Source organism: Heliangelus exortis, chromosome 7 (genome assembly GCF_036169615.1).
Source record: "Heliangelus exortis chromosome 7, bHelExo1.hap1, whole genome shotgun sequence".
NCBI classification, from domain to species: Eukaryota; Metazoa; Chordata; class Aves; order Apodiformes; family Trochilidae; genus Heliangelus; species Heliangelus exortis.
Window position 1 is genome coordinate 4,958,566 of NC_092428.1, and position 27,670 is coordinate 4,986,235.

Genomic DNA, 27,670 nt, shown 5'->3' on the forward strand with positions numbered 1-27,670 from the left:
GCCCTCCCTAGCGCTGAGGCGGGCGGAAGGAGCGGCGGCCGGAGCGGCTCCTCCTTCTCCTTCTCCTTCTCCTCCTCCCATCTTGCCACCCCTTCCTAGGGCGACCGAGCTGTCAGGAGGGGCGGCGGCTGCGGCGGCTCCTGAGGATCCTCGGTAGGACGGGGCTGGAGGAGAAGGGGAGAGGGACTTGTGAGCCGAGCCGGTGTCCCCGGGAGTCAGGCGGCTGCCGGGATGAGGCAGCAGCAGCAGCCGGGGCGTCCTCGGGGGGGGGGGGGGAGGCGGGGAGAAAACACCGTCCCTGGGTGACAGACACGGTCCGGGGTGACAGACACGGTCCCGGGGTGACAGGCACGGTCCCGGGGTGACAGGCAGGGTCCCTGGGTGACAGGCAGGATCCCGGCGTGACAGACACGGTCCCGGGGTGACAGGCATTGTACCAGCCGCGGGCCCTGGAGCTGTTTCCAGGGGAGGTGTTGTTCCGCGGTAGCTCCGCAGTTGATCATGAGCCGCGCCTGTTTCTGAGGTGGTTTCTGAGGAAAATGAGTGTTTTGTTCTTCCAGTTGCCCTTGGGTCCTGCGCCTCTGCCCGCAATTTCTCCTGAACTTGTAATTTTGGTGTGTGTGGTTAACGAGAGAAAGCCGAAGACGACAGTCTCGTCAGAGCTGTCGCACGACGCTTTTTTATTACCAAACTTGGCCTCTCTTCGAACTGCTTGTAGTATATTTTACTACTGCTGCGCATACTTAAAAGTGTTTAAAACCCGGCAGTTTTAAAATTCTTGCTATGCTTTTGCCACATAAGACAGAAAACAGCAAACCCTTCAGTGTTCAGCAAGGTGAAGCCCTTCCCTGTAACCAGCCTGTTCCTGGGGAAGCACTGGGGAGTATTTTCTTAGAAGAGTTTTTCCTCGACGATCAGATAAACAACAGTTCCTGCAAGCTTCTTCCTGACGAGGCGGAGGGGTTGAGGGAGAAATCTTCTGATTTCTCGGAAGGGTGAAGCTCAGCCAAAAATAGGAGCAGATGCGCTGGGACTGGAAGACTTGAGGTGAAGATGTGGAAGCAGGCTGCCAGGAATGAAAAGTGCTGGTGTTTCGATTAAGGAGTGGATAATAGGTTTTTATGCACCTAAAGGGCTGGCTGCTGTGGGATTTCGGGGGGTTTATTCCCTGATACCCCCCCAGCACAGTGTTTTCTGCTGAGTGAGTCTGCTGGAGCAGGTAGAGGAACAGCAGCAGCAGTGTATGGCTGCTGTACAGCTGGAGCTCAGGAAAGGTTTCCCAAAGCTTGGCTATTTCTATAATTTCCTGTTTTTAGAGCTGCTGTAAGAGTCACGCGGACCACTTCTCCTCCCACTGATGCAGCAGATAGGTTGTACTGCTTTCAGCTCTGCCTGGGGCCTGGTCCCTGCTGCATTTCTGCTGAATTTTGTTGTCCTGCACTTCTTCCCCCCTCCCCTCCAGCTTCCAAAGCACCGTATTATAATATGGTGTACTACATATAACAAAAATTGAGCAGGATTTTTTTTAAGGGCCTGATGATTTTATGTCTATGTCAAATGTCGTACTTACATACCTTCCTCTGACCTGACCTCAGCATGAAGTTAGAAGCCAAAACATCTCTGTGAAGCTGGGGTATAGTTTCTGGGGTTGCCATCACGTTCATATGCTGCATGACTTCTTTTGCTTGTCCTTTATGTTTGAGTTGTCAGACTGGAAATTCTGTGAAATGGCAGAAGTCACTAAAAGATATAATGAAACCACAGGAGCCTGGAGATATTTCCTGGAGATAGTTATGTGTTCAATACAGTATACTAAAGGAAAAAAAATATATAGACTGTAGTGTTAGATAAAAGCCTAAAATACATAATCTGATCTACTACAAAAAGTTAACTCAAGAAGTTTGAGTGGTTTGAAGGCTACAGGAAATGCTGTTTCTTAGACCTCTAGAAAGTTTCATAAGATGGAGCATCCAGAGGGTCTGTTCAGTAACATTGCATTAATCAGGAATAAGATAGGAACTATCTTAGTTCTGTGATAGTGATGTAGGGTTAGAAAAGGTATACTTAAAGCAGGGATGTAATAAAAAAAGGCCAGGTGGTTTAATGGTGGCTACAGAAATCGCAGGGTTCTTTGCAAACCAGAAATTTCCTTTATTTTTAGCCAAGGCTCTGTGTAGTCATCCATGGAAACTTCTCTGTCAGCCTCAAATCGCTTACCCTGAATTAAGTATACAACAGAGTAGCAGCACTGATGTAATTTATTGTGTTTATTTTGTAGGTTTATGTCTGCTACCTCAAAGCATGCATTTCTTCTTGGGTGTATTTTTAAACTGTAAACTATTGGAATAAAAGGAGGGATTCTTGTTTTTGTTTTGAGTTGCTTTTGAAGAAGGTAGCAAAGCCTTTGAGGCTGCATGATTATGGTCCTGTGATGGCAACACAGAAGCCGAGGTGGTCCCTTTGCTTTTGCTGTTGTAAGTTCATTTGAAAGCAGCTGTGTTTCATGTAAATGCTGAGTTTCCTCAAGCAGGGAAGAATGCCAGGCCGTGCAATGCAGCAATAAATATTTAGAGTGTATTACCTGTATTGTTGCACCATGTTTATTCCAGATTTTTATCAGCCCTCACTACAAAATCTTGATAGGAAGTTACCTCCCAGATGGGGCAAGCCTGGAGGCAGTTAGAGGTCAAAGTGAGGGCTTGATGCTGTGCCTCCAAGAGACTGTAACCAGTGTTATGAAAATACACAGTTTTCCATTAGCTAGGAGATGAAATGTCTTTTACAAATGTTAGGACTCAAGGGGGAAAATATTTCTGTTTCACTAATAAGCTTCAAGGGTTCAAGTTTGCTGGTCCCGCATACAGACTAAATGTGAAGGTCATAGTTTTGCTTTCATTTACCTTTGCTTTTTTCCAGTTCTCACGGAATACCTGGCTCTCTGGTTTACTGGATTAAATTGGTTCTGTCTTGAATAAGCCAATTCCTGTAAAAAATAAATTAACTCACTCAAAAGCAGTGTATCTTTATGCAGTCAGGAATGAACAAAGCACCCTTTGCTCACTGACAAGTAACAGCCTCCCTAGTGTTGTTGGGCAGCTGTGTGGGGGTCTAGCAAGCCTCAAAGCTCTCACCTTTATGAGAAAGTTACCATCACTTGCAAGCTCACACTTTCAACCTGTTTTCCAGCAGGGGAATCCCAAAAGCTGTCAGCCTGGTGGCTTTGTGCACAATGTAGGGAGCTCCAGACAGTTTTTAATTACAGTCCCATGGAGGTGCCAACAGTGTGCCTGTCTTTGTGGAGCTGTCACTGTGACAGCCTGGTGTTATTTGGCTCCAAACAGTGCAGATGTAGCAGGCAGAGGACCTCATGGAAAACCTTTGTTGTCCTTTTGTTCTCCTTGCCTCCCAGGGCTGGGCAATGCTGGAGCCTTCCTAGCAGGGCTGCTCCCTGGCTCTGCCCTTCAGGCACAGCCTGATTACAGCTTGGTGGTGTGAAATGAGCGATTAGGTATTTTTCTAGTAACTGTTTTTGAGTACTGAATGTGTCGGTGCTGCTTTAATCCTATAGGGTTTCCCAGCAGAGTGCCCTTGGTGAAATGGGGTAATTAGTATCTGCTTCCCCTGACTTGTACTGATGATGTCAAAATTTGTTCTTGCACGGTAGAACTTAAAATAGATGAGTATAAAATCCTTGAAGCATTAGTCAGTTGAGAGCGTAATTCAGACTATTTATAGCATGACTGTTTTTTGCAACAAATTATGTGACAAATCATGAGTTTGAAATAGACCAACCTCATTCCACTATTATTTCTTCAAACATGTTCAAGTTTTTCTTGTTTGCTATGTTGTTAGGAAAGTATTTATCTGTTTTTGCCATACATGTTTTGACTCTTTGTATTGTAAATATTCTGAAGAGAACATTACAGGAGTGTGTGCTACAAAGAAACACTGGAACCAGAGCAGAGTCAAAGTGAAACTGACCTCTGGGAATTAACCCCTGGTTTTGCTGCACATGGATCTCAAGAGCCCAAGCAATTCTTTGGGTTTTCCTGCCTTGAGACACCAATATGTAAACCCAAAGAGATCTGTGATCTTCCCAGAAAAGTCACTGATGTTGAATGGGACTGAATGCTCTCCCCCAGGTGCTGTTTGGACTCCTAAGACAAAGGGCCATAAAACCAAGTACAGAAATATATTTCTCTCTGTTTAGCCACTGGTTGGTTGGTGGAGCTTTTGGTCCCAGTTTGCTCCTGTGGCATGGCAGGTGCTGATTACTGTTACTAGGTGTTAAAAAAAACAACTTTGTCATCCTTTTTGTCATCCATCAGAATTACCCTCTGCTGGCTTCCCAGGTCTCAGCTGAATGTGGTGTCATTTTTATTTTGTTCTCTCACTAATCAATGAAAGCAACAGAAGGCAGTAGTTGTAAATCAGAGGAGGTCATCTGGGAAATTTCTTGTGAACGAGATGATCTTAGAGATCCATTCTAACCAAAATTATTCTATGAAATACCAACCCTAAACTAGTGCAGGTGCCATCAAAGCAATTGCTTCACCCTCTTGGAGAATGTTACCTTGCTCATATACTCTCACACATTTCTGGAGTGTTTCTAATGCTGTTCAAACAACACTTTAAGTACTGTTCAACAGCATAAAATATTTGAAGTGGGCTAATATTCCATGTAATTTAAATTGTGGGGCTTTAAATTTTAACTTTGCATTGCTTAAAGTCTGCAAATTGCAGTGTGATTATTTGCCCTTTTGTCTAGAACCCATGACATGATCACCTCGTGTTAGCATCTCCTCCAGGGTGTGGCTTTAAAATTGTGGTTTATGCTTCTGTCATGGAAAATTATCAATTATATGAATGTTAATTTAACAGTCATACAGCTGGGTTGTGGCTCATGGGTCCATCTTCTCTTTCAGCCATTCTCTGTTGGACACAGCATCTCTCTTATACTCTGCTTTTTTTTTTTTTCACTGAGGCTTGTCAGTGCTACCTTGCTGATGCTCTCCCCACAACCCCCCAGTCTGGTTAAACAAAACAAAAAAAAGCTGAATTATCTTTCAATAAAATATTTAAGTATTATTAATAATTATTATTATATTATCATGTTACAAGGATCATAAAAAGGGCAGTGTCCTGAATTATTTATGCTAGCAAGCAGTTGAAGTTGATAGTTTTGTATAAAAAAAAGACCCCAAACATTTTTGCTGTCTATTATGAATTGTGATTATTTTTTAATTTATTTTGTTTAGAGTAAACATCTTTTGGTAGGAAATGGATGTGTTACTGCTCTTAAAATATGCATTTTGGATGAAGGTGAGAAGAGGTTCCTAAAGGCAAACTATGAGTGAGAAGTTCAGTGTAAAAAAGGCTTCCTGAGTTTTGGCTGATACAAAGGGAATCTACTAATCCATCCTACTAAATGAGGCTTGTTTTTTGGTTTTGGTTTTTTTTTTGTTTTTTTTTTTTAGTGAAAGGAAGGCTAGGCAGGGACTTATGTGCACAGCAAGCTTAGTGCAAAACCAAACTGCAGGGCTTTTTTTTTCTGTCAGGATGAAAAATATTACACCTGGTACAGGGCAGAACAACTTCTGTGCTGCCAAGCATAAGTCAAAGCTGAATCTTGCTCAGGCAGGTAAAATACCAGTTAGCTGGTGTGCTGCTGGCTGTGGCTCATCCTTGTCTTTCATGGGGATGATGTCCCAATTAACTTCTGCAAATTTTACAGTGATAGATTCTATTCTGCTGGTTTCATCATCAGGGATCAGTCTTGGAGCAGGTTTTATAATTTATAGCTTTAGGCAGCCTTTTGTACTACATCCTGGTAATTAACCTGAAGGAAGAGTGCAGGCCAAGGGTTTCACTTTCCTCGGTGTTCCCTGGGAAATGGGCATAATTAGACAAATGATTTTGAACAAGTACAGGTCATGGTGTTTTCCTATTTTTTTGCCCTCAAGTTATTGGACCTTGGCTTGAACAGAAGCCACTAAATAAATTCCAGGAATGGGTGTGAATGCAGTTGCTGGATTATTTCTAGTGCACCTTGAAGCAGAAGTTTTTTAGCAGGCTTAAAACGTTGCCCTTTACTTCTGCTGTAATTTCTATTTTTGTTTTAAATATCTCCAGCTCTGGTGCTTTTCTGCTATGCTGTGGCTTAGAGGAGCATGTTTTCAATTCCTGTTGAATTTATGTCATGGATTTAATCTCTTATGACCAGCTCTCTTCACTCTTAGCTTTTCCAGGGCAATGAGAAATTGCTCCAGAGCCTGAGCAGTTTGTGGCTTGCAGTGCTCAGTGAGATAGTGTCCATTGCATGAGGGAAACCTTAGATATTTATTTAGAGTTTTGAGGCTGACCTCCAGGGTGAACGTTGAGAATGGGGAGAGGATCTTAACAGTATTTGCTCTGTAGTTTTTCCAAGGCACTCCTTTTTTTCTGTGTGTGGTTTTTTTGTTTTTTTTTTTTTTTCCTCCTCGTTTTACAAGCTTCTTTGATGAGCAAACACAGAGCTTGCTGTTCCTGTATCCTCCCACATGGTGTTTGTGCAGCAGGGTGGACTTCTGCTCCCTCCTCTCTGTCACCTGTGTCACCATTTTATTGTCAGCAGGCAAGTGCCTTTCATCAGTCACAGTTTTAGTAAAGTGGTGTAGATGGAGCAGGAGAGATTTGGGAAGAAGGTGAAGACAAAGCTGGGAGAACGGTTGGGAAGGTTAACTTAAAGGGGTAAAAGGTTAAACTTTTGGTTGGGAAGGGTAACTTAAACATATTTGCCAAGATAGAGAAATGGCAAACAGCAGAGACTTGGTTGAAGTGTGGAAGAGGTGGTGATCAGGGAAGTTTTTGGTCATGTGGATCTAATTTTCCTGGGATCCGACCACTATGGGAAAAATTCCCCTTGGACAAGCCCTGTGTAAATGCAGTGTTTGAAAGAACCAAGTAGAACATTTTTATATGTATGGTAATATTTTTTTTGTGAGATTGGTGATGAAGTTAGCCATTATTCTCAAACTTAGCTTTAATTGCCAAAAAGCTCGCTTAATTAATTTTTTTTTTTTTAATTTGAAAGGAACATTCTACATAGGATTAAAAGCAAGCAAACATCTCCACTAAGAAAAATGCCTATCCTCTTGGTTCCCATCCTCCAGCACAAAATACTCCCCTCTAAGCCTTTGTGCCTTGAAGCTTTGTTGAAAAATGCATCTTAGTATTTTTTTAGCAATTCCTCTCAATATTGCATTTACAGTATTGCACATAAAGCTAAAATAAAATCTATAAATAAATAAAAAATAATTTTGGTCGGACATGAAGAAGAAAATAATTCCTTTGCTGGAACAATTTATATGTAAAAATGTCCATTTTGACTGATAAGTATTATGCATGCTAAGAATCTGAATTGTGGTGGTTTCATTGGCTTATTTAGTGATGAGTAATTTGGTTTTGTTTTGTTTGCTTCTTGGTTATTGTTGGTTTTTTTTTTTTTTAAATATCATGGCTATGTTTTATTAGGGAAAGCCAATTACTTCTTAGCAATGTTCTAAAGTACCAGGCTGCTTTCTCTTGATTTAATTTTTTTTTTTTTCTGGCCCCTTTCCCCTCCCCTGCCCCCATACCTGCCCGGAGGTGGCAGTGGGGTGGGGAGGTGGCAGCCTGGGTACTGGGCTGTGCCACTTGTACCCCTTCCCAGATTGGGGTCAGGACCTGACACCTCCCTCCAGCAACCCAGCATCCCTGTGTGCCCACTGCTAGGAGCATGGAAAGGGCCAGGGAAGGTGGGAGCTGCCTGCTCCTTTTCCAGTAGGGGAGAAGGATCCGTGTTTTGCTTTCAGCTCTCATCAAAAATGTTGAGTTTGGGCCTTTTGGTCTCATGAGCCTCGGGTGTTAAGTCCTTGCTTGGTAACAGCAGGTAGTATCTTGCCAGTGCTGTTTGGATGGGATTTTTTAACTTTAATTTGCATCTACTTTATTAATGTGTTTGGCTCTTTCATGTTCTGTAAAGCTGCAGTGAAGTGTGGTGGTTTGTTCCTGTTGGGACTTTGTCTCTCTAGAGCACAGGGAAAGACCCCATCCATCTGCTGCCACCTTTATGCTCTTTATGTTAGGACTTAGCATCAGTGAACAGTCAAAAGTAAAAATCCATTATTTTTCTAAACTGCAGGGATGACCATCCGAGACTGCTTCCCAAGATTTATCTTAGCATGGAAAAGAACCACAGAGAAGAGCAAATCTTAACCTAAAATATGCATTGGGCATGCCCAGAAAAATACATTTGCTCTCTCTGGTGAGTGCTGAGTGTAGAGTTTATGCTGCCTCATGCTTATTGCACAGGAATTTTCTTGTATGTTGGGTTTGGTGCTGAGGGTCTTGGGCACTGTGTTTGCATATGAAACAAAAAATTACAGAAAGCTAAGTCACGTGGAAAAGGACTTGTGTAACCCAAAACTGGCTGTTTCTGTAGCAGCTGGTCTGATACAGGGTGCTGCTGCTTATAGCAGACTCTTCTCTCTCCAGAAGGAGAGTGAGTGTTAATAGTAGTGGTGTTGTCACAGTTGTTAGTTGTTTAGAACTGTTGTTTAGAACTTCAGGAATCACTCTGGAACCTGTTTGAATATTTAGGTTTGTCTTAACATGGTCCTGAATGCCATTTGATCTGTGTGGAGGTGGTAAAATAAATGCCAGCAGCAGCTTTGATATTTAAGCTATTTTAAAACTCCTAGACAGCCCTGTGAAAGATTTCATTGGAAACCAAGGATAAACAAAAGGCAAAGGGAATGCAGTAAAAACATTTCCCATGTTATGGAAAGCACCTTGCAAGCACTGATACAAAATTTTCAGTGAGCTTCTACCCTTCAGGTACAATGTGGTTATAAACAGACTGATGTTAGCTAAACTACAGTCTGTTCTTACAATTAAATATGCAGAGTTGGTCTGTGATGGTTGTGTTATTAATTTCATGCCTGATTCTGTCAAACTTTAACAAGTTTCCCAGCTGAACATCAAGTGTGGAGCTGAGTGGATTGTGAACTCCATTAAAAAACATCGAAGAGGAAAGGGAGAACCTCACACTTGTGTTTGCAGGGCAGGTAGGGAATGAACAAATGGTACAAAAGGAAAGATTGTACTTAAATTTGCATGCATGGAAAAAGTATTCCAGTAAAAGGCACCTCTTACAGGCTTATTGGTAAAGACACCTTTGCTAGTTCTAGAAAACTTGGTTCACTTATTTATTGAGTCTGTCACACTTGAATACTGGAGTGAAAGTAAGGTAGGGTTACAACATCTAATCTGCTCTGTTCATTGCACTTTCTTCAGTTCTCCCTTTTTTAGATATTAATGCATACATCCAGCATGAATTCCAAACAATTTTTAAATAAAATGAAGATTTTATAGGTTTTTTTTGTTTGTTTGTTTGTTTTTTGGTGTTGTGGTTTGGTTGGGTTGGGTTGGGTTGGGTTTGGTTTGGTTTTCTTTGTGAGTTTTTCCATTCCACTGTTGCTATGCAAAAAGCCATGCAAACCAAGAAGGGAACTTAAGATGATTATGCAAAAGGAAAACAATCATGCAAAAAGAGCTCTTCTCACCCCAAACCCAGCCCAAAACTCTGCAGCTGAAATCCAAAACAGCAAAACAAGCCAGATGCAAAAGGCAGTGCTTGAGGGGAAAGAAAGGAAAGGGATACTGTTTGTTCAGCAGTTTAAAAATAGACTGGGAATTGTGACTAAAAAGAACCTTGAAAAAGTTAAGGCTGATAGTGGATGGCTTCTTCATCTAGAACAAGCTCCTTAAATTACCTTTACCATTCTTCCTGAGAGCTGTTCTGTGTAAAATAAGGCTTTCTGTGTTCTGGAACCTAAGTTTTGGGTTGTCATTCATTTAGTTGTCCTTCCTTTCCATCCTCCACTTCTGTTTTTGACAGCTGATGACTTTGTGCACTTCTGTGCTGACAGAGGAACTGTGAGAGATCTGATTTGGTTTTTTATAAACCCTTCCTATTTTATGGTGCTGCTGTAAGCACGAAGTGCATCCCTTTCACTGCTTACTCTGACCTTGCACTTGTGCAGACGTTTGCATTAAATGCCTCCTAACACATCTCCTGGGATTATTCACTTCAAGGTGGGGCTTGTCTGTCAGATATTTTCCTACTTGTGATTGATAAGAATTCTGTGTAGGTTGTGAACTTCTTGAGGCTTTAATAGAGCAATAAAGTGAGCATTTTCAAGTAGTACATCCCTGACAACAAAGTAGACAAATTAAGCAGTAACAGAAATGAGTAACAGCCTGAGGAGTGAATACAACTTAGTTATCTTACCCTGTTTATTGGTTCAGCAAAAGGCAATGGGAAGAGGTTTTGCAGGGAGGAGGAGCCTTTGCAACTTGTGCAGTTGTCAGGGTTTAACCCTGCCCGGCAATTAAACCGAGTAACAGACGCTCTCTATTAATCTCTCTCTCCTCCCTGATAAAGAAAGGAGAGAGAATAAGGGAGAGAGACTTATGGGTTGGAAACTGAACTGCACAACTTTAATGAAACAGTAATGATAAATAGGAAAAATTACTAAATCTATACAAATATACAGGAAAATGGATACCACGTTCCTCCCCCCTCTCCCCCAATAGCTCTCACGTCACCACCGAGGCTGCAGGGCAGCCCTGGGAAAGTCCAGGCTGGACTCCTGGAGTCGGCAGCAGTTGGGAACTGGAGGCAGGAACACACAGATAAGGGCTGGCACGGATCAGGAGCACAGGCAGACAAATGGATGGAATCCTTCCAGGATGCCGGGTGAAGGAAGGGAAGCAGGAAGGGCAGGCAGCAGGAAGCTGGAAGCAGGAGTCTGGCTTGGCCCTCGTGATTCCTCAAATTTATACTGAGTATGAAATGTATGGGATGGAATACTCTGGTCAATTCTGGCATCTATCTTGTCTGTTCCTCCCCAAAGGAGGCTGCAGGTGGGACCTCTTTATTCCTTCTGGAGGGTAAAATGTTTTCCTCAGAGCTGAGCAGTGCCCTTGGCTCTGCACACCAGTCTCTAGCAGTAACTATGAACATCAAGTGTTATCAGTCCTAGAAGCACACACTGTCTGAGAAACTTGCTGTTAATTTCAGCAAGTGCAGCTACTTACAAGAGACTTAGCTAAAAGCAAAAGTAAAAGACAGAAAATCACCTCCATCCTGGCCCAAACCAGGACAGCAGTTCCTCTCCAAAATTTGGCTGCTGCCTGTTAATGTCTGTTAATATTATGTGGTGTAATTAGTGAAACATTACAGGTAGTAACTGTCACACATCTTTTTCAGCTCTTTGCAATGAATTATCCTGGCTACCCCCCAGCAGGTGGATATCCCCCAGCAGCCCCAGGTAAGTTGTCTTGTAAAGTAAACATGAAATTGCAGTGCTGGTGTTGTTTGGAGTTGAAAGATGGTGTGGACAAAGAACAAGACTGTGGAGGGTTTTCTTGACCCACTGAAGCTTTCTGTGCTCTCTTGTTATGTCCTATTTTATCTTGTCTGGGGTTGCTGATCTGTATAATATGGGTGCTGTAGCACGTGCTCATATAAGGTCCATTTTCCTTCATCTCCAGTGAAGCACAGAGTGCTAGGAGATGGTCATAATTTGACCAAAATCAATAAATATTAAGGAACAATGTCCTGTCAGCACTGAGCCTCAAAGGCACCAGGTGAGAAAATGAGTGCAGAGAGAAATCAGTTACACAATTTAAAAACATACCCCACAGAAGATTAGGGCTTTAATTATGACATTAACCCTAATTCACTGTTAAAAAGGATATTTACTGATTATAATAGCAAAGCTGATGAAATATGTAACTGCTGCTTGATATTAGTGTGGTTGATGGTAATGAACTTGATAGCTTTTAGTATTCATTGGCAGAAAAAAAGGTCTGGAGTGATAAGGGTATGGTGAAGTGTGGAGGTAGGCAGGCTAACTTGGGAGATGAGAAATTTTAGAGTCTCTTTATATCATAATTGCACTGCTCCCAGTTTATTTTCCTTCTCCCAAACAGCTAGTGCTGAACAGACATTACATTAGAAATGTAAGAAGTAAGGAATAAGTTTAAAAATGTTTAGTTCCTTGTTACAGCACATCTGTGTTTGATTTCAGGTGGCAATCCTTGGGGTGGAGCTGCCTATCCACCCTCAAATCCACCTTCAAATCCACCTCCAATTGGTCTGGAAAATGTGGCTGGCTATGCCAGTCAGTTCAATCCCAACCAGATGGCTGGAATGGTGAGTTTGCTTTCATTTAATGTGTTCCATTGTGACTTTCTGAAGTGCAAAGATATGTTTCTGGCATTGCCACTGTGACATTTATCACTTGAGTTCTCTGCCCTTATTTGTAGTCTGGTTTTGTGTTGAGCTTTCAATATTACCTCTTGAAAAAAAATGCTTACTGCAAGCTTTTCCTAATTTTAGAAAAGCAGACCCCTAATTAAATATTGGTTTAGGAGCCTAACTTCATGGACATAAGAGTAAAATAACCTGGATTTTCCTGGGCAGACGAACAGAGCAAGAGACAAGTAACACTGAGTATCCTGTGTTAATGTGTTCAGGCTGACAAACACAGTGTAGATTTTGCCTTTTTCCTGGATTTTGGCCACTTTGAAAAAGAAAGGAGACTGTGGTTTGAGGTATCAATGACTTGTCCCTGAAAAGAATATGGGCTCAGCTGTCACTTGTAAGGACAGGTGCTTAACCCATGGAAGTAAAACCTTTTAGATTGCATGAAGAAAATGCAGAGATTTCCCATATTACTCTTTTTTTGCACAGGCTAGAAGTGAGTGACACTTCCTGAACAATTTAGCCTTCAGAAATCTGTTACACTGCATAATGAGTGCAGAGTTTGTAGGGAGACATTTACATTCCATGTGCCTTTTGGGGCAACAATTAAAGGAAGTGATTTATTTGGCAGCCAGCAGTCAAAACGAGCCACAGATTATTCAGGTTGCACATAACAATACCCACAGCCAGCAGCTTCTGGGACATCAAATGTCAGCTCTGGCTCCTCTGCCTGAGTGTGTCCTGTGGGAAGATGATACTGCCTGTGGAGCAGAGCATCTCTCTGGAAGTTTCTGCAGATGTCTTCCCAAATGTTGTCCAGGAACTCCCACTAGTTCTTAACTACCAGTGCTTCATAGAACAGCCAGATGCTGCTCATAGTTAATTCCCTGCCCTCAGGTGATGCTGTGGTCATGTAAAGGCAGCTCCAAATGGATGGAGAAAGGATAAAGCAGAGTTTTTTGTTGCTGCCATGAAGTGGCATAAGATTTGTGAATAAGAGATGTGTGGCTCTTGGCACTCTTCCACATGCGTGGTGTCTACTGCTGGATGCAGAGGCAGGTGTGTGAGTCTTGGTTCTGCTTCTTGATGTGTGGGAGCTGATTATTATAGTAAAGCAAGAGTCAAGTGGATAAATCCATTTTTTTTTTCTTTTTCCCATCTTGCTCACTAGTATTACACGTTATCACCAAGTTCTTTTGCAAAACCACTTATCTGTGTTAGTAGGGAGGGAGGTTGTATCATGTTAAGCACATGATTAAAGCATTGAAATTCCCATTACTAAACCCATTTGTCTTCTCTCTTGCTTTATTGTCTGTCCTTGCAGGCATCCAACCTGGCAGGGACCTTTGGAGGGACAAATGCACCACAAGGCATGTATCCTTCAACACCTGGGGGTTATCCTCCAATCCCTCCAGGTGGCTTTGGGCAACCTCCACCAGGACAACAGCCCTCTTATGGAGGATATCTTCCACCTGGAGGAAATCCACCATCAGGAATGCCAGCTTACTCAGGATATGGAGGCAGCCCAGTGCCAGGCCAGCCCACCCCACTGCCTGGTCAGCAGCCTATGGGCTATGCAGGACAACCAACAGCACCTTTCCCAGGGCAGCAGCCTCTGCCAAGTTTTCCACCAGGCCCAGCTGTGAATCCATCTGTGCCCCCTTACTCAGGACCTACAGGGCCTACAGTCCCTCCTGTAACAGTAAGAGCATTCAGTGCTTTGATTTAGAGATGTGACCATGTATGTGTTTCTCTGAAGTTTTCTTTGTGCATATTAAAATTGAAAAGGAATTAATGAGAAGCAGCTTAACTGAAGGGAGGGATGGATCCTTTCCAGATGCAAGCAATGGAGTCTCTAGTGACAGGGAGCAAATGCTGTTTTTACTGCATTATCCAAGAAGAAAGATCTGATGTGAGCTCAGATTTAATGAAGTTGCTTTTCCTAACTTGTTAGCAGTTGTATATGCAATTTCCTCAAACCTCAACTAACTGGACAGCAGTCTTAATATCAATGAACCTTACTGACCTTGCATTTTCTCATAATTTAAGTATAGAAAAGAACAAATTGTTTAAGATGGAGGTTTTTTGAGTTTTCTCTGATAATTTAATAGCAAAAAAGAAAAATGGTGACAGTGGTCATCTTTCTAAGAAGTAAAAGAGTCTTCTACTGACTAACACTGCTGTGCAACTCAACTTGGTCTGATTTTTAGCATGGCAACCGAGGCACAATCACAGATGCACCAGGATTTGACCCTCTGAAGGATGCAGAAGTTTTAAGGAAGGCCATGAAGGGATTTGGTGAGCAGTCTGTGGGTTTACACTGCAGATAAAAGTAGAATTGCAGCTTTTAATCACTGCCTTGCTCCATTGTGACACATGGGCTGAGTTCACATGGAGTTGTCCTTGGTTATCAGAATAATGATTGGAAATGCACATGGGCATAAAAAGTGGGATGAGTTTGGTGTTTGGCTTTGGGGTTATTTGGGGTTTTTTAGTGTTCTTGTGATAGGAAATAGTGCCTTAAATTGTGGTCAGATACAGGGAGAGACACCATAGGTGAATTTAAGGCATAACTGTCCTGTTGCTTGGGTTTGGAAGAGTCAGGATCAAATTAGTGCATCCAGTTCTGGGCTCCACATTTCAAGAAAGACAGGGAACTACTGGAGAGAGTCCAGCAAAGGGCAACAGAGGTGATGAGCAGGTTGGAGCATCCTTCTTGTGAGGAAATGCTGAGAGAGCTGGGACTCTGCAGCCTGGAGAAGACAAGGCTGAGGGGAGATCTTGTTAATGGCTGCAAGTATCCAAAGGGGGGGTGCAAGGAAGAGCTGGACTCTTCTCAGTAGTTCCCAGTGACAGGATGAAGGGCAGCAGGCACAAGCTGGAATGTGAGAAGTTCCATTTAAACATAAGAAAAAAACTTCTTGACTCAGAGGGTGACAAAACACTGGCCCAGGCTGCCCAGGGAGGCTGTGGAGTCTCCTTCTCCGGAGATATTCCAAACCCTCCTGTGTAATGATCCTGTTTTAGTGGGAGAATTGGTGATCTCCAGAGGTCCCTTCCAACCCTGATGGTTTTGTGAAAAGGAAACAGCAAGCTGAGTCCTGCTGCTGTGCCTGCTCACCCTCTGCTCTCTGTCTGCTTCTCAGGAACTGACGAGCAGGCGATTATCGACTGCCTGGGGAGCCGCTCAAACAAACAAAGGCAGCAGATCCTCCTCTCCTTCAAAACAGCTTATGGAAAGGTAAAATACCTGATGAGAACAGAAGGAAGAAGAAATATGAGCCTGCATTTCTTCACTGGAAGTCAGTGTTTGGAAAAAAAAGATAGGAAGCTACTCAAGGGGGAAGATGGTTCACCAGGCGTAGCCTGGTCAGGGCTCTGCTTTGGTGCTCTCTGGGGTTCTTTGTGCAGTGGTTCAGATGAAATGTAAAAAGCTGTTTCTCTGCTCAGTGGTTACATTGACTCTGGTCGGTGCAGTCAGTATTTAATTGGACCTTAATTACCTAGATACACACACTACATCATGCAGGTTTTAGTGTTTAGTGGAATAACTTTAGTTGAAGATACATTATTGATGCTTGCCCATAAAGAATTCTAATTAAATTCACCATTTTTGGTGCTTACATTTGTCAGCTTTAAATGGTATGCATTTTTTTTTCCTTTTTTTTTGCTTCTCATTAGGATTTGATCAAGGATCTCAAGTCTGAGCTGTCAGGTAACTTTGAGAAGACAATCTTAGCAATGATGAAGACACCTGTCATGTTTGATGCTTATGAAATCAAGGAAGCTATAAAGGTTTGTGTAAGAGATGAAAATATATAAGATAAAGAAAATATTTGAGCTGATGGATTTTTTTTATAGTAATTTAAAAGCTTCAACTTAGATTTCCTGCTCTCTGTCCAGATATTCAGCCCACTGATTTGTACCCCATCTGTTGGAGATCTAGGGTAGTGAAACTGAGAAATGTTATTCCATAGGTTAAAGACTAATGAATAGGTTCATGTTGTAATAAAAGTATATTATAAATAAGCACAAAAAGGTGGAAACTGAGTTCTAACTGTCTCTGCAGTTCATGTATGACATAGTCTGTGGTAAGCCACTGAAACAGCTCTCTGCTGAGGCAGCCACTGCATGGGACATCTTTGTTGCTGGGTTTTTGCTTTGAGCTGTGATGGAACTGATCATAGAACATCTCAGCTTAGAGTTTCCAGTGACTTTAACACTCAGTGCTAAAGAATAGTTCAGAAAATAAGATTCATTAAGATTTTGGGTACCTTTTTATCTTTTCCCCCATCTCAAAAGTGTATTTTCTAACCCATGTTGAACCTTTTCTAAAATGCTATAGAAGTATTGTCTGCTTTCTCTTTAAGCAAACTCTATAAACATGTGGTATTTAGAGCAAAAACAGGTCAGACATTTGCATTTCAAGGCAATGTTTAAATGTTTCCATTACTGAGTCATTATGTTTATTTACACATCCTTTGGCTGCAATCTGAAAGTAGATGGGAGGATGAAATTATATTAGCTGTATTGTAGTTGCAACTGTCATTTATTAAATAGTGAAAGTTCCCTAAAAGAATTAATATGTTCATCTTTTGTGGTAGAAAAAAAAATTAAAATGCCTTTAATCTGATGTGAAGTATGACATTTTAAAATGAAATGTTATCTTCATAATTATTTTAGTGATCTCTTTCATTTCTATCTTTAATATATATCTGTGTCTTGGAAATGTGTCATAAGTAGCATTTAAACTATTGACTTTGCTATATTCTGAATTTGGTTTTGTGGTATTATTTTGTTATATTTCTTCTATGCTAGGTTGTGGAATTAGGATAAGAATCTGAAGTGTGTTTTCTTCTTGTGCTTTATTTTAGGGCATTGGAACTGATGAAAATTGTCTCATTGAGATCTTAGCTTCTCGCAGTAATGAGCATATTCAGGAACTCAACAGGGTCTATGGAACAGGTTGGATTTGTTACAGTTCCATCAAAATTTTCATTCTTCTTTAACCACTGATTGGCAATATGGATTTATGAAATGAGCAGGTGTGTATGATCATTCATCACTGTGTTTCTCTTCCAGAATTTAAGAAAACTCTGGAGGAAGCAATAAAAAGTGACACATCTGGACACTTCCAGAGGCTTTTAATTTCACTTGCTCAGGTACTTAACGTGCCAAAGTTTTGGGTGTGTGTGGTTTTAATAATAAAGCAAAATCAATTTTATAAGGCCCACCAGTAACACTTTTGTATCTTCAAATTCTTTCAGGGCAACAGAGATGAGAGTAATAATGTTGACATGTCTCTTGTCCAAAAAGATGTGCAGGTCAGTAGAAGTTCTTTATCATTTCTAAATATGGCAACTCAATATTCTGAAATTTGACTCTGCAAGTTCTCCTTACTCCTACTTTTGGGCACCTTGTACCTTCACCTGCTACAGTGTGATATTTCACTGGATGAATTGATATGAAAAGCCCTAACAAAGTCTTAGAGCCATGTAGCTCCATTACAGAGATGAAGCTCTTGGGAGTAGAATCCATAAATTAGGGTTTTTTTTAAAAAATCTCATTCTATCAGCTGTCTGGCTTTTCCAGGTGTTGGGTGACTCCATTGTGCTGCTTCTTAGGGGAATGGTCCAAATTTATTTGAGGTGATATTTATGAGGACTGAATTTTATTTATTCAAAACCTGCATTAGCCTGTGTATTTTATAAGGAACTCTAAATTTTTGCAGGAAACAAGGCACTAGGACCTAGCAACTCTGGCCCCAAGACTTTTTTTTGTGTGTTTTCTGTTTCACCACAAAGCAAAGAGAAAACCCTGGATTGTTTGGACACGTTCCTGTCACAGCAAAGGCTGTGTAATTAGCTTTCTATGTAGCATGTGGTAGCTGGAAGACAGGAATGTCCTAGAATATACCTAGAGGCACAGAAAAAAAAAACTAGATGTAGGCCCTGTTGGGAAGAACAGTTTTCAGGTATTTTAAAAAGCTTTTTTTCCCCCTCTTTAGTCAGCTGGAGCTCTTGTATTTGAGCACTTATACATCAGTAAGCATAGCACGTTGTAAGAAGGGCAGAACTAGTTGCTATTTATTGCTTGCTCCTGTTTCCCAGCTGTAAATAGACTAAGAAATAAGTGCAAGAGGAGGAGAGACTAAGGAAGCAGGTTTGTAACTCAGTTTTTCATCTCAACTGCTTTTCTGAGTACTGAAATGTGGATTCCCTCTGTTTTCAGGATCTTTATGCAGCTGGAGAGGGAACTGATGAATCCAAATTCAATGCCATTCTCTGTGCAAGGAGCAGGGCTCACCTCACAGCAGGTAATGGCATCCTCTGCCTAAACAGTACCTTGCTTCTGGTGCATGTGATGATAAAAATGTGCAACACCACTCTCTGCCTGGATTGCCTTTGTCTGCAAAATGTCTGTGATGATTCCTCAAAGAAAAGCTGGGTGAATTCTGCCGAGGGAAAAGGGACACAAGAGCTGCATGTTATGAGAATCTTTCTTGATTATCAGACCAGATAGAGGTCAAATGTTCAAATGTTTCTCTGATAAAAGAAATGAAAACCTGAAATTGTTTCAATTGGAGTTCTTTCCTTCCCCTTTTTACTCATTAGGGAATGTGTGTTACATCAGATGTGGAAATGTTTTAGGAACTGCATAGAACTTTTACAATGTGCTGCATACTGAGGCTCCCTAATGGAGAGGAAGGGGATGGGTGTGTTGGGGGGAATGTGAATGTTTTTTTTCTTAATTTTATTGACACTGAAATCTTTCCTAGAAGACTTTTCAGTATTTCCCTTACAGTGGTTTCTAGGTTTTTAATAGTAAGGACAGACTCGGGCAAGCTGGAAGGAGCGTGGTGCCGTGTAAATGGAATAAAAAAGGTCGATAACACAGGATTAATCTTGGACACCCCAAAACTTCCCTGAATGTCCTGTAGTGTCAAGTTGAGAAGTGGGATTGAAGTGAAGCCACCCAGTGTGCACCAGTGCCACCTCTTTCTGTGAGGCTGACCCCTGAAATCTCTCTCTCCCCCTCACAGTTTTCAGTGAGTACCAGAGGATGTGCAACCGGGACATAGAAAAAAGCATTTGCCGGGAAATGTCTGGAGACCTGGAAAAGGGAATGCTGGCAGTGGGTATGTTGTTGTCTTAGCACCTTCATTCCTGGTTTTCCAGTCCCAAGTGGCTGAGGTGCTGGCATCTCTGACTCCAGCTAAGGGTGTTATTAGCAATAACTGTAGGCAGCAGGTGCCCGGACGGTGCCCGCCCCGCCTGACAGGCGGGGCGGGCACCGTCCGGGCACCTGCTGCCTACATATAATTCCAGTTTTTCTGCTTTTTGTGTTGAACTTTCTGTGATAACTCGTGGTTAGGAATGCAGGGCACTTCATTCACCTTAAAATGACAGATAAAGTTTTTATTTCAGGTGCTGCAAAATTGCAATTTCACATGTTCAAGTGAGAAGAGAATAGTTGTTACCTGTTTTTGGCATTGTTTAAAAAGTGGTGAAAACTTGTTCCAACTTGCAGAGTGAGAATATGGAGTTTTTGGGACAGCTTTGGGAATCAAGCAAAATGCAGCATTAACTCTCTAATTAATTACCTCTGCCTCTTTTGAGGAGAAAGAAAACTTAAATTTATTGCAACAGGGTTATTTTTTCCACATTTCCTGTTGTCACAGCTTTATTGTATCTCTGAGTGCCCTCAATACTTCCAGAAAGTAAAGACTCTCACCTCAACTCTGATCCTTGGGACGTAGCCATAATTTTCCATGAGATTGGCACAAGGCCTCAAGTTGTGTAGTAGTTCTATTAGGGATGTTTTATTCTAGATAAATTTGTGGATTTATTCATAGCTCTTGTCTTTTGTCTCTCAACTATTAGACAAGGCTGCTTTTTTTACACCTCCATTTCATTTTCTGTTTATTACTTAGAATTTCTTCACTCCTGTCTTGTGCATCTGTGAACTTTGTAACTATTGTTGCTACTCCACTTGGCCAAGCTGTACCATAGTGGTATTTTAATGACCCAAACTACATCCAGCTCTGTTGGTGTGATAGATTTTGCAGACTTTTTTCAGGATTCACAATTTTTCACCCCCAAAAGTGTTGTTAGAAAACAAAACTTAAAGAAGTATTTCCCACTGTGGGCTTTGCAGTCACTTGACAGGACCCATGTAGATACAGGTTCAGAATTGGGACCTTAGCTTGAGAACAGGTCAGTAGCCTTTTGAGAATTATTAATGTTCACAGAGTAACTCCTGTATTGAATTTGGTTTGGGTTTTTTGCTTTTGATTTTATTTTTTTTTTAATTTTTCTATATATACACACCAGTCAATGAACATCATTTGTTCTGTGAACCTTATTTTCAGGATAAAAGAAAAGGTTTTCTAATTGAAAATATTTAATTTTGCTTTCTTTAAAGCTTTCTGGATTGTACAACTGGTAACTTACAATAACATCTTCAAACATCCTAAAGTGCAAGTGTGTTGTTTTAGCTAAATTGAGTGATAAGCCAACAAACATTTCATTTGTCATTTGTTTTTGAAGTGTATGAATGCATCATTGCCAACTGTGTGTGGTGAACTCCTCTTTCATCTGCATTTTCCTGTGCAGAAAAGTACTTTTTCCAGTAGAGAAACTTATGTTGCCTTGAAATCCCTCTTTAGGTTTACTTCTTTTTTTCTGTATTGATTTGCCTTTTTTGTGCTATGAACTATGTCAGGTGTGGTTTGTTTTCTGTGTAGTTGGCCATAGACTGCATGATTTTTTTACTTGTGGCATTCAATGTAGGATTGATATATTTTAATTCTGATGAGTGCTGGAGCATTCTTTCATTATCATGATTAACATGATAATTTGATTTAGATTTTTGTCTTCCAGATTGCTAATGAACTGTTATAATGAAATAAATAAAAAGTGCAGGCATTACTAAATAGACATGTCAAGAATTTTTCGAGAGTCCTGGTAAACTTTGTGACTAAAAAAAACCATAGTTAACTTTAAAGTAAGGGTGAGTTTTCTATCACAGGGAATTTCCCAGCTTCTGTTAGGGCAGGACTTGAATTTTTCATACCTTGCAGATGCATGGCCAAAAATTAGGAGAAAGCCAGGAGCACCACTGTGTGTTCCTCCAAGCCTTCTGCCTCTTCCCCATCCTCTCTTTTGCCTTTTTAGGCAAATCTGGTCATTAGACTTTAAAGATTCATGAGGAGTTCTTCATGCTAAATGGTTTCTAGTGATGGAAATGTTTGTTTTGAGCTGCAAAGTGAAGTAAATTCTTTAACTTTATTGCAGCTACTATTCGGATTAAAAATAATTTCAGTGGCCAGCTGAAGGAATGGAAGCTGCATTGTATCAAGTGTTTGTTTGTGTGAAATTAGAGCATGTAACTGTCTAGGGCAAGCGCAAAAAACTGACTGTGGGCTGTAATTGAGGGTGAATATCTGAGTTCTGTAACACTGTGTCTTTTTGCAGTCAAGTGCCTCAAGAATACACCGGCCTTTTTTGCAGAGAGATTGCAGAAGGCAATGAAGGTATGGCCTGTGACAAAATGCATAAATTTATAGTGCAGTTTGTCTCTTTTTTTTTTTTTTTCCCTTTTTTCCCCTTTTTTTTCTTTTTTTTTTTCTTTTTTTTTCCTTTTTTTCCTTTTTTTCCTTTTTTTCCTTTTTTTCCTTTTTTCCTTTTTTCCTTTTTTCCTTTTTTCCTTTTTTCCTTTTTTCCTTTTTTCCTTTTTTCCCTTTTTTCCCTTTTTTCCCTTTTTTCCCTTTTTTTCCTTTTTTCCCTTTTTTCCCTTTTTTCCCTTTTTTCCCTTTTTTCCCTTTTTTCCCTTTTTTCCCTTTTTTCCCTTTTTTCCCTTTTTTCCCTTTTTTCCCTTTTTTCCCTTTTTTCCCTTTTTTCCCTTTTTTCCCTTTTTTCCCCTTTTTCCCCTTTTTCCCCTTTTTTCCTTTTTTTCCTTTTTTCCTTTTTTTCCTTTTTTCCTTTTTTTCCTTTTTTCCTTTTTTTCCTTTTTTTTCTTTATTTTCCTTTTTTTCCTTTTTTTCCTTTTTTTCCTTTTTTTTCTTTATTTTCTTTTTTTCCCTTTTTTCCCTTTTTTCCCTTTTTTCCCTTTTTTCCCTTTTTTCCCTTTTTCCCCTTTTTCCCCTTTTTCCCCTTTTTTCCCTTTTTCCCCTTTTTCCCCTTTTTCCCCTTTTTCCCCTTTTTCCCCTTTTTCCCCTTTTTCCCCTTTTTCCCCTTTTTCCCCTTTTTCCCCTTTTTCCCCTTTTTCCCCTTTTTTCCTTTTTTTCCTTTTTTTTCTTTATTTTCCTTTTTTTCCTTTTTTTTCTTTATTTTCTTTTTTTTTCTTTTTCTTTTCTCTTTTTTTTTTTTTTTCTTTTTTTTTTTCCTTTTTTTTCGGGGGGGGGGTTTGTTTTGTTTTATTTTTTTAAATGCCTTTCCAGAGACTTGCAATGAAGTATTCAGCTGAAGGTATTACATTTTACAGTGGGCAGGTGACTGACAGGATTCAGTCATTATTACAAAAGGCTGGGAAAACCTGGGTAATTTGAATCACTAAACAAAAAGTTGTATACAGCCATAGATTAAATGAAGGTCTCCACTTGGTAAAAAAATAAATATGCTTAAGACTCATTGAAATTGATATCTTTTAAGCATGGAGGAGCTGAAATAAATAGGCCATGAAACTCACCAAACTTTCCTGTCCCTCTGGCAATTCCCCTGTATTTTTTTCAAACTGTTCTTCTGCAGAGAAATCACTGTTAGTGTCCTACCAGTAAATTTAATTTATTAAACCACAATAGCCCAAGCTCTGTCCAAATTTACTGGAATTAATGGGTTATGCTAGTAAAGAGTTGGTCATTTCTGGGGTGGTGGTTGATTTGATTTTGCCTCTTTCCTCGTGCCGTATCATCCAGCATTTCCACACATAATTAACATATTATATTATTATTTATATTAATATTAATTATTATTATATTGTTGTAGTATATTGTTGTATGGATTATATTGCTGTTTTGTTTGTTCCAGGGGGCAGGAACAAAAGACAGAACTCTGATCAGAATCATGGTGTCCCGCAGCGAGGTTGACCTCCTGGACATACGTGCAGAATACAAGAGGATGTATGGCAGATCCCTCTACTCAGATATCACTGTAAGGCACTCAGAGTTTTACCTTCCCTGCCATGGCATCCTTCCTGCTGGTAGAACATGGAGCCTGAAGCTGGAGAGCTCTTACCTGCTTTGGGGATAGCTGGCTGTGCTTGCTTTGCTGCAGTTCATCAGGAGGGTGGAGGCTGAGGTGCCTGAGAACAGGCAGCACTGGCTTTTGTGGAGGGGCTGGATGAGCTAGAGGTGGGAAAAAAGACAACCAACCAGCTTATATTTATATGTAGTTGTAGTTGTAGTTTAGTTAGAGTTGTAGTTAGAGTTAGAGTTGTAGTTAGAGTTAGAGTTGTAGTTAGAGTTAGAGTTGTAGTTAGAGTTAGAGTTGTAGTTAGAGTTAGAGTTGTAGTTAGAGTTAGAGTTGTAGTTAGAGTTAGAGTTGTAGTTAGAGTTAGAGTTGTAGTTGTAGTTTAGTTAGAGTTGTAGTTTAGTTAGAGTTGTAGTTTAGTTAGAGTTGTAGTTTAGTTAGAGTTGTAGTTGTAGTTTAGTTATAGTTGTAGTTGTGGTTGTAGTTTAGTTATAGTTGTAGTTGTGGTTGTAGTTTAGTTATAGTTGTAGTTGTGGTTGTAGTTGTGGTTGTGGTTGTAGTTGTGGTTTAGTTGTAGTTGTGGTTTAGTTGTAGTTGTAGTTTAGTTGTAGTTATAATTATAGCTTATATTTATTTTTATATTTATTTTTATAGTTATATAGTTTATAATTATATTTATAATTATATTTATACATTTATACTTACATTTATACTTACATTTATACTTACATTTATACTTACATTTATACTTACATTTATACTTACATTTATACTTACATTTATACTTACATTTATACTTACATTTATACTTACATTTATACTTACTTATATTTACACTTACATTTATACTTATATTTACACTTACATTTATACTTATATTTATACTTACATTTATACTTATGTATATAAAGCACCTATCACCATATTGATAACCATTCTTTGGAACCACTCTGACAGCAGAGGTAGGAACAGGAGTCAGCCTGTTATTACCTCAGCACTTCTGTTTCCAACCAGTTTTAAAAAAAAACAACAACCACAAGACTTTGCTGCCAGCCTGCCTGGCTGGTGTTTAATACTGCTGCTCCATCAGGGTTGGAGTAGCCCAGTGGGAAACTGGGCCAGAGAGGCTTCAGAGAGTTGGTTTTAAGTCTGGTCTCTGTCCCAGTCTCTGTAGATGATTTTGTAGGAACCACTTCAGTCCTCCAAATGGGTAACCATGGTGCTCTGCCTCATGTGTGCTGAAAGAGTTTAAAGCTCCTAATACACTTTTCAGAGATGGCCTCCTCTTTCTCTTGAAAAAACAAGATTTTAGACCTATTCTGTAGCATGGATCCATCCTACTACTGCTGTGAGCAGCTGTAGCAATGGTCAAGAGGATGCCAGGCCCATGAGAAGGGCAGTGAGAGCTGGAGGAGGGTGAGTGGTGCCATCTGATGAAGGTGCCCTCTGATGAAGGTGCCATCTCTGAAGTCCCTATTTATTCCTTCTGCTGTTGACACTGAGGGGCTGCCACTTGGTGTTTGGAAGGAATCCTGCAAAGGTAGTAAAAGGTAGTGTGTGCCAAAAGGTCTTGATGTGAGCCTTCCACCAGAAACTATATAATCCTTATGTTCTTTCTGCCACAGAGGATCACCTAGCAGAATTTTTTTGAGGTGTGTAACTCTGGAGTGAAGATGTGCTTCTGCCGCAGTAGTTACAGAGTTACATGGCCTGTGGTCACCAGTGTGTCAGTAAAAAACAGTGGCACCTTGGTGGAAAGCTGTGTTGTGTCACTATTATTCTTTTTTGTCTTGTTTTTGTTTTTGATCTGGCATTAAAGTAATTTTACTGTTGTAAAAGAGGCCATTTAATGGGCTGAACTTACTCAAAACTTGGTTTCAATAAATATGAGGCATGCATGTGCACAGTTACACTCTACTTCTGTAAAAGTTGGGTCAAAAATATCTTTGGACTTTGGAAAGAAAGTTCTTAATTTTTTTCCCTCCCTCCCCCCCCTTTTTTTTTCCCTCCATGGAGAGCAGTTCTTTCCTTTCAGTATAAACTGGAGTATGTTTTCCACCTGTCCACCTACACAGGAATTATCCTGATTTTTCAGGAGTGTCACTTTGTCACTATTGTAATAATTTTGATCTGGACAAAAGTTTTCAGTCATGCCTGAAGGTAAAGGATGGGATAAATGCACTTGCCAAAATTGTTCTGTGGAAAGGGTTTGCAAACCTTATCAACCAAAACTTGTTACTAATGAGCAATTACTAGGGAATGGTTGTCATTCAGCTTTGTGATTTCATATTTATGAAATATTTCAATCTTTTCAGTGCATGTTTGTGTCTGCACCCATAGTGACTTTGCCCACAATGTGAAAGAAATGTTCTCTAAATATTGGAAGTAAACACAGCTTAGAACTTTGGATATCAGGGCCTTGGTTTTAACATTTGAACATAATAAAGAGCAAACTTCCACTTGTCGCCCCTGGAAAAATATCTATGTTGACTGCAAGAAAGAGGAGTTCTGTATGAATTTTTCCATATTTCCATACCTTTTTCTGGAAGACAGTTTTTCAGTGTGAGTTTTTTTACTGAACTGTTGTCAGGTAAATAGTTGAAGTGGTCTATCAAATTCAGTTTGCCAGGACAGTCTCCAGAAACACTTCCAGTTCTGGTTATAGAAGGAGACATTTTTACTGTGTGTGTATTACAGTGGTTTCCAGTTAGCAGACTTTTTAATTTTATACTTTTTAAGAAGTTAACACCTGCTTTCTTTCAGCCTTGGCTTCATCTCTCAGGTTGTTAATATTGTGCTTAAGATACTTAAGTGTTTTCTTCTTCTCTGTTTCAAAGCACAGGTCTTCAACTTGTCTTTTTTTCTGGATTTCTTTCCAGGATGACACTTCAGGAGACTACAGGAAAATCCTACTCAAATTGTGTGGTGGAAATGACTAAATGGAGCATTGAGCTTTTCTTTAGAAAGCTGCTATTTTCGTGGTTTTTCTTTAGAGCTTCTTTTTATTTTTTATTTTTCCTCCAAAAGTAAATACATAATGACCTGTTTCTCCTAAAGCAATTAAATTTTTAAAGATAGTCTTGCATGTATCTTCCCTTCAGGTCAAAAATAGTAGGTAATAAATGCCAAAAAATTGGAAATGTCAAGCTTATGTGCCATCTGCTCAGGATTTTGTGTAGTATTTCTAGAAATCCATGAATGACAGGTCATTATTTCTCTTCTGCTTATCTTATGCTGTTATAATATGTTTGGTTTATGGAACAAAAATCACAGTTGTTGATTAAAAGCTTTATTTTGTGTAAACATTATGGGCCATTTTAATGCAAGTTTTCTGTATGTTGTGTGCAGAGTTGGTTTCATGCTAGCAAACTCCATGGTATGTGGAGGGAATAGCCCTGAGTTTTCATGTCTAGTCAAGACAGTTCTAAAGGAGTTTTGACAAGTTCTGTTTCCTTTCCTTGGTTGTTCTGAAGGAAGAAAGGTTTCACATTTCATTCACTAGAGTGGCTGTCACAAGGCAGTGCTTGAGTGAAAATTCTATAGTTATGGATTGTGCCTTAAATATATGTATCTAAGAAGAAATTATGAAATTAAAGCTGTCTATCTTGTAACTCTTTGCAAACTGTGCTTTTTGGTGTTCATGTTGATTTACATGTGATTGATGACTCTTAAGGTAACTTAGTTTTTCCATAAAAGCTCTCTTCTGGAACCCACTGAATTACACAAATATTTGTGTGGACAAGAGTTTGGGATTTGTGTGTTGATGAGCAGCTGTCTCTACATGATCTAAAATCTGTAGCTATTCTTCAGTATTTTCATGTTGCCTGTTGCAAGTTCTCTGACTCTGGGAGCTCTGAATTTTTATTCTCTGCTAACATGGGTGGCCTCTCTTCAGATGACAGTTCTCAAAATCAAAATGTGTAAAGAAAAACAGTGCAAGGGGAGGGACTTTGGAGTTAGATCAGTGAAAATAGACTGCTTGTTAATCAAGGATGTGCAAACCCCTCTTGCTTCACACACGTGTGCTCTCTCCATCCTGTAAGGGTCAGGCCCTTTTACCTAGAAGTTGTGTTGCTTTTTTCATGAAATAAAAAGGGGGTGTGGTGGAGATGGATGCTGGAATTAGTTCTGGTTTGCATTGTCACTTCTTCAAGGAAGAAATGTGTAAAGATACCAGAATAAGGTGGAT

At 40.2% G+C, this 27,670-nt stretch overlaps 1 protein-coding gene across 3 annotated transcripts; it reads left to right on the forward strand.

The window, feature by feature from the left end:
* ANXA11 (annexin A11) lies at positions 1 to 27,092 on the forward strand. 3 transcript variants are annotated; one of them, XM_071748336.1, is made up of 15 exons: positions 1 to 153; positions 11,294 to 11,354; positions 12,117 to 12,241; positions 13,617 to 13,994; positions 14,503 to 14,590; positions 15,439 to 15,533; positions 15,974 to 16,087; positions 17,167 to 17,257; positions 17,375 to 17,454; positions 17,560 to 17,616; positions 18,524 to 18,608; positions 19,335 to 19,430; positions 21,769 to 21,827; positions 23,320 to 23,442; positions 26,361 to 27,092. In XM_071748336.1, the coding sequence occupies exons 2-15, from the start codon at positions 11,303 to 11,305 to the stop codon at positions 26,418 to 26,420; spliced, it is 1,503 nt and encodes a 500-aa protein (XP_071604437.1). In that variant the 5' UTR covers positions 1 to 153; positions 11,294 to 11,302; the 3' UTR covers positions 26,421 to 27,092. The 3 variants fall into 3 exon arrangements, with proteins under 3 accessions (XP_071604437.1, XP_071604438.1, XP_071604439.1); XM_071748337.1 differs by having other exon boundaries at positions 60 to 137; positions 11,281 to 11,354; XM_071748338.1 differs by having other exon boundaries at positions 93 to 153; positions 13,617 to 13,662.
* Positions 27,093 to 27,670: the final 578 nt, after the last annotated feature.

Excerpts from the sequence above, each read along its gene's own strand:
- ANXA11 (XM_071748336.1), top strand. The coding sequence starts at position 11,303 with ATGAATTATCCTGGCTACCCCCCAGCAGGTGGATATCCCCCAGCAGCC. Across the intron at positions 17,617-18,523 it reads TTGTCCAAAAAGATGTGCAG|GATCTTTATGCAGCTGGAGA; the intron begins GTCAGTAGAAGT and ends CTCTGTTTTCAG. Across the intron at positions 21,828-23,319 it reads GATTGCAGAAGGCAATGAAG|GGGGCAGGAACAAAAGACAG; the intron begins GTATGGCCTGTG and ends TGTTTGTTCCAG.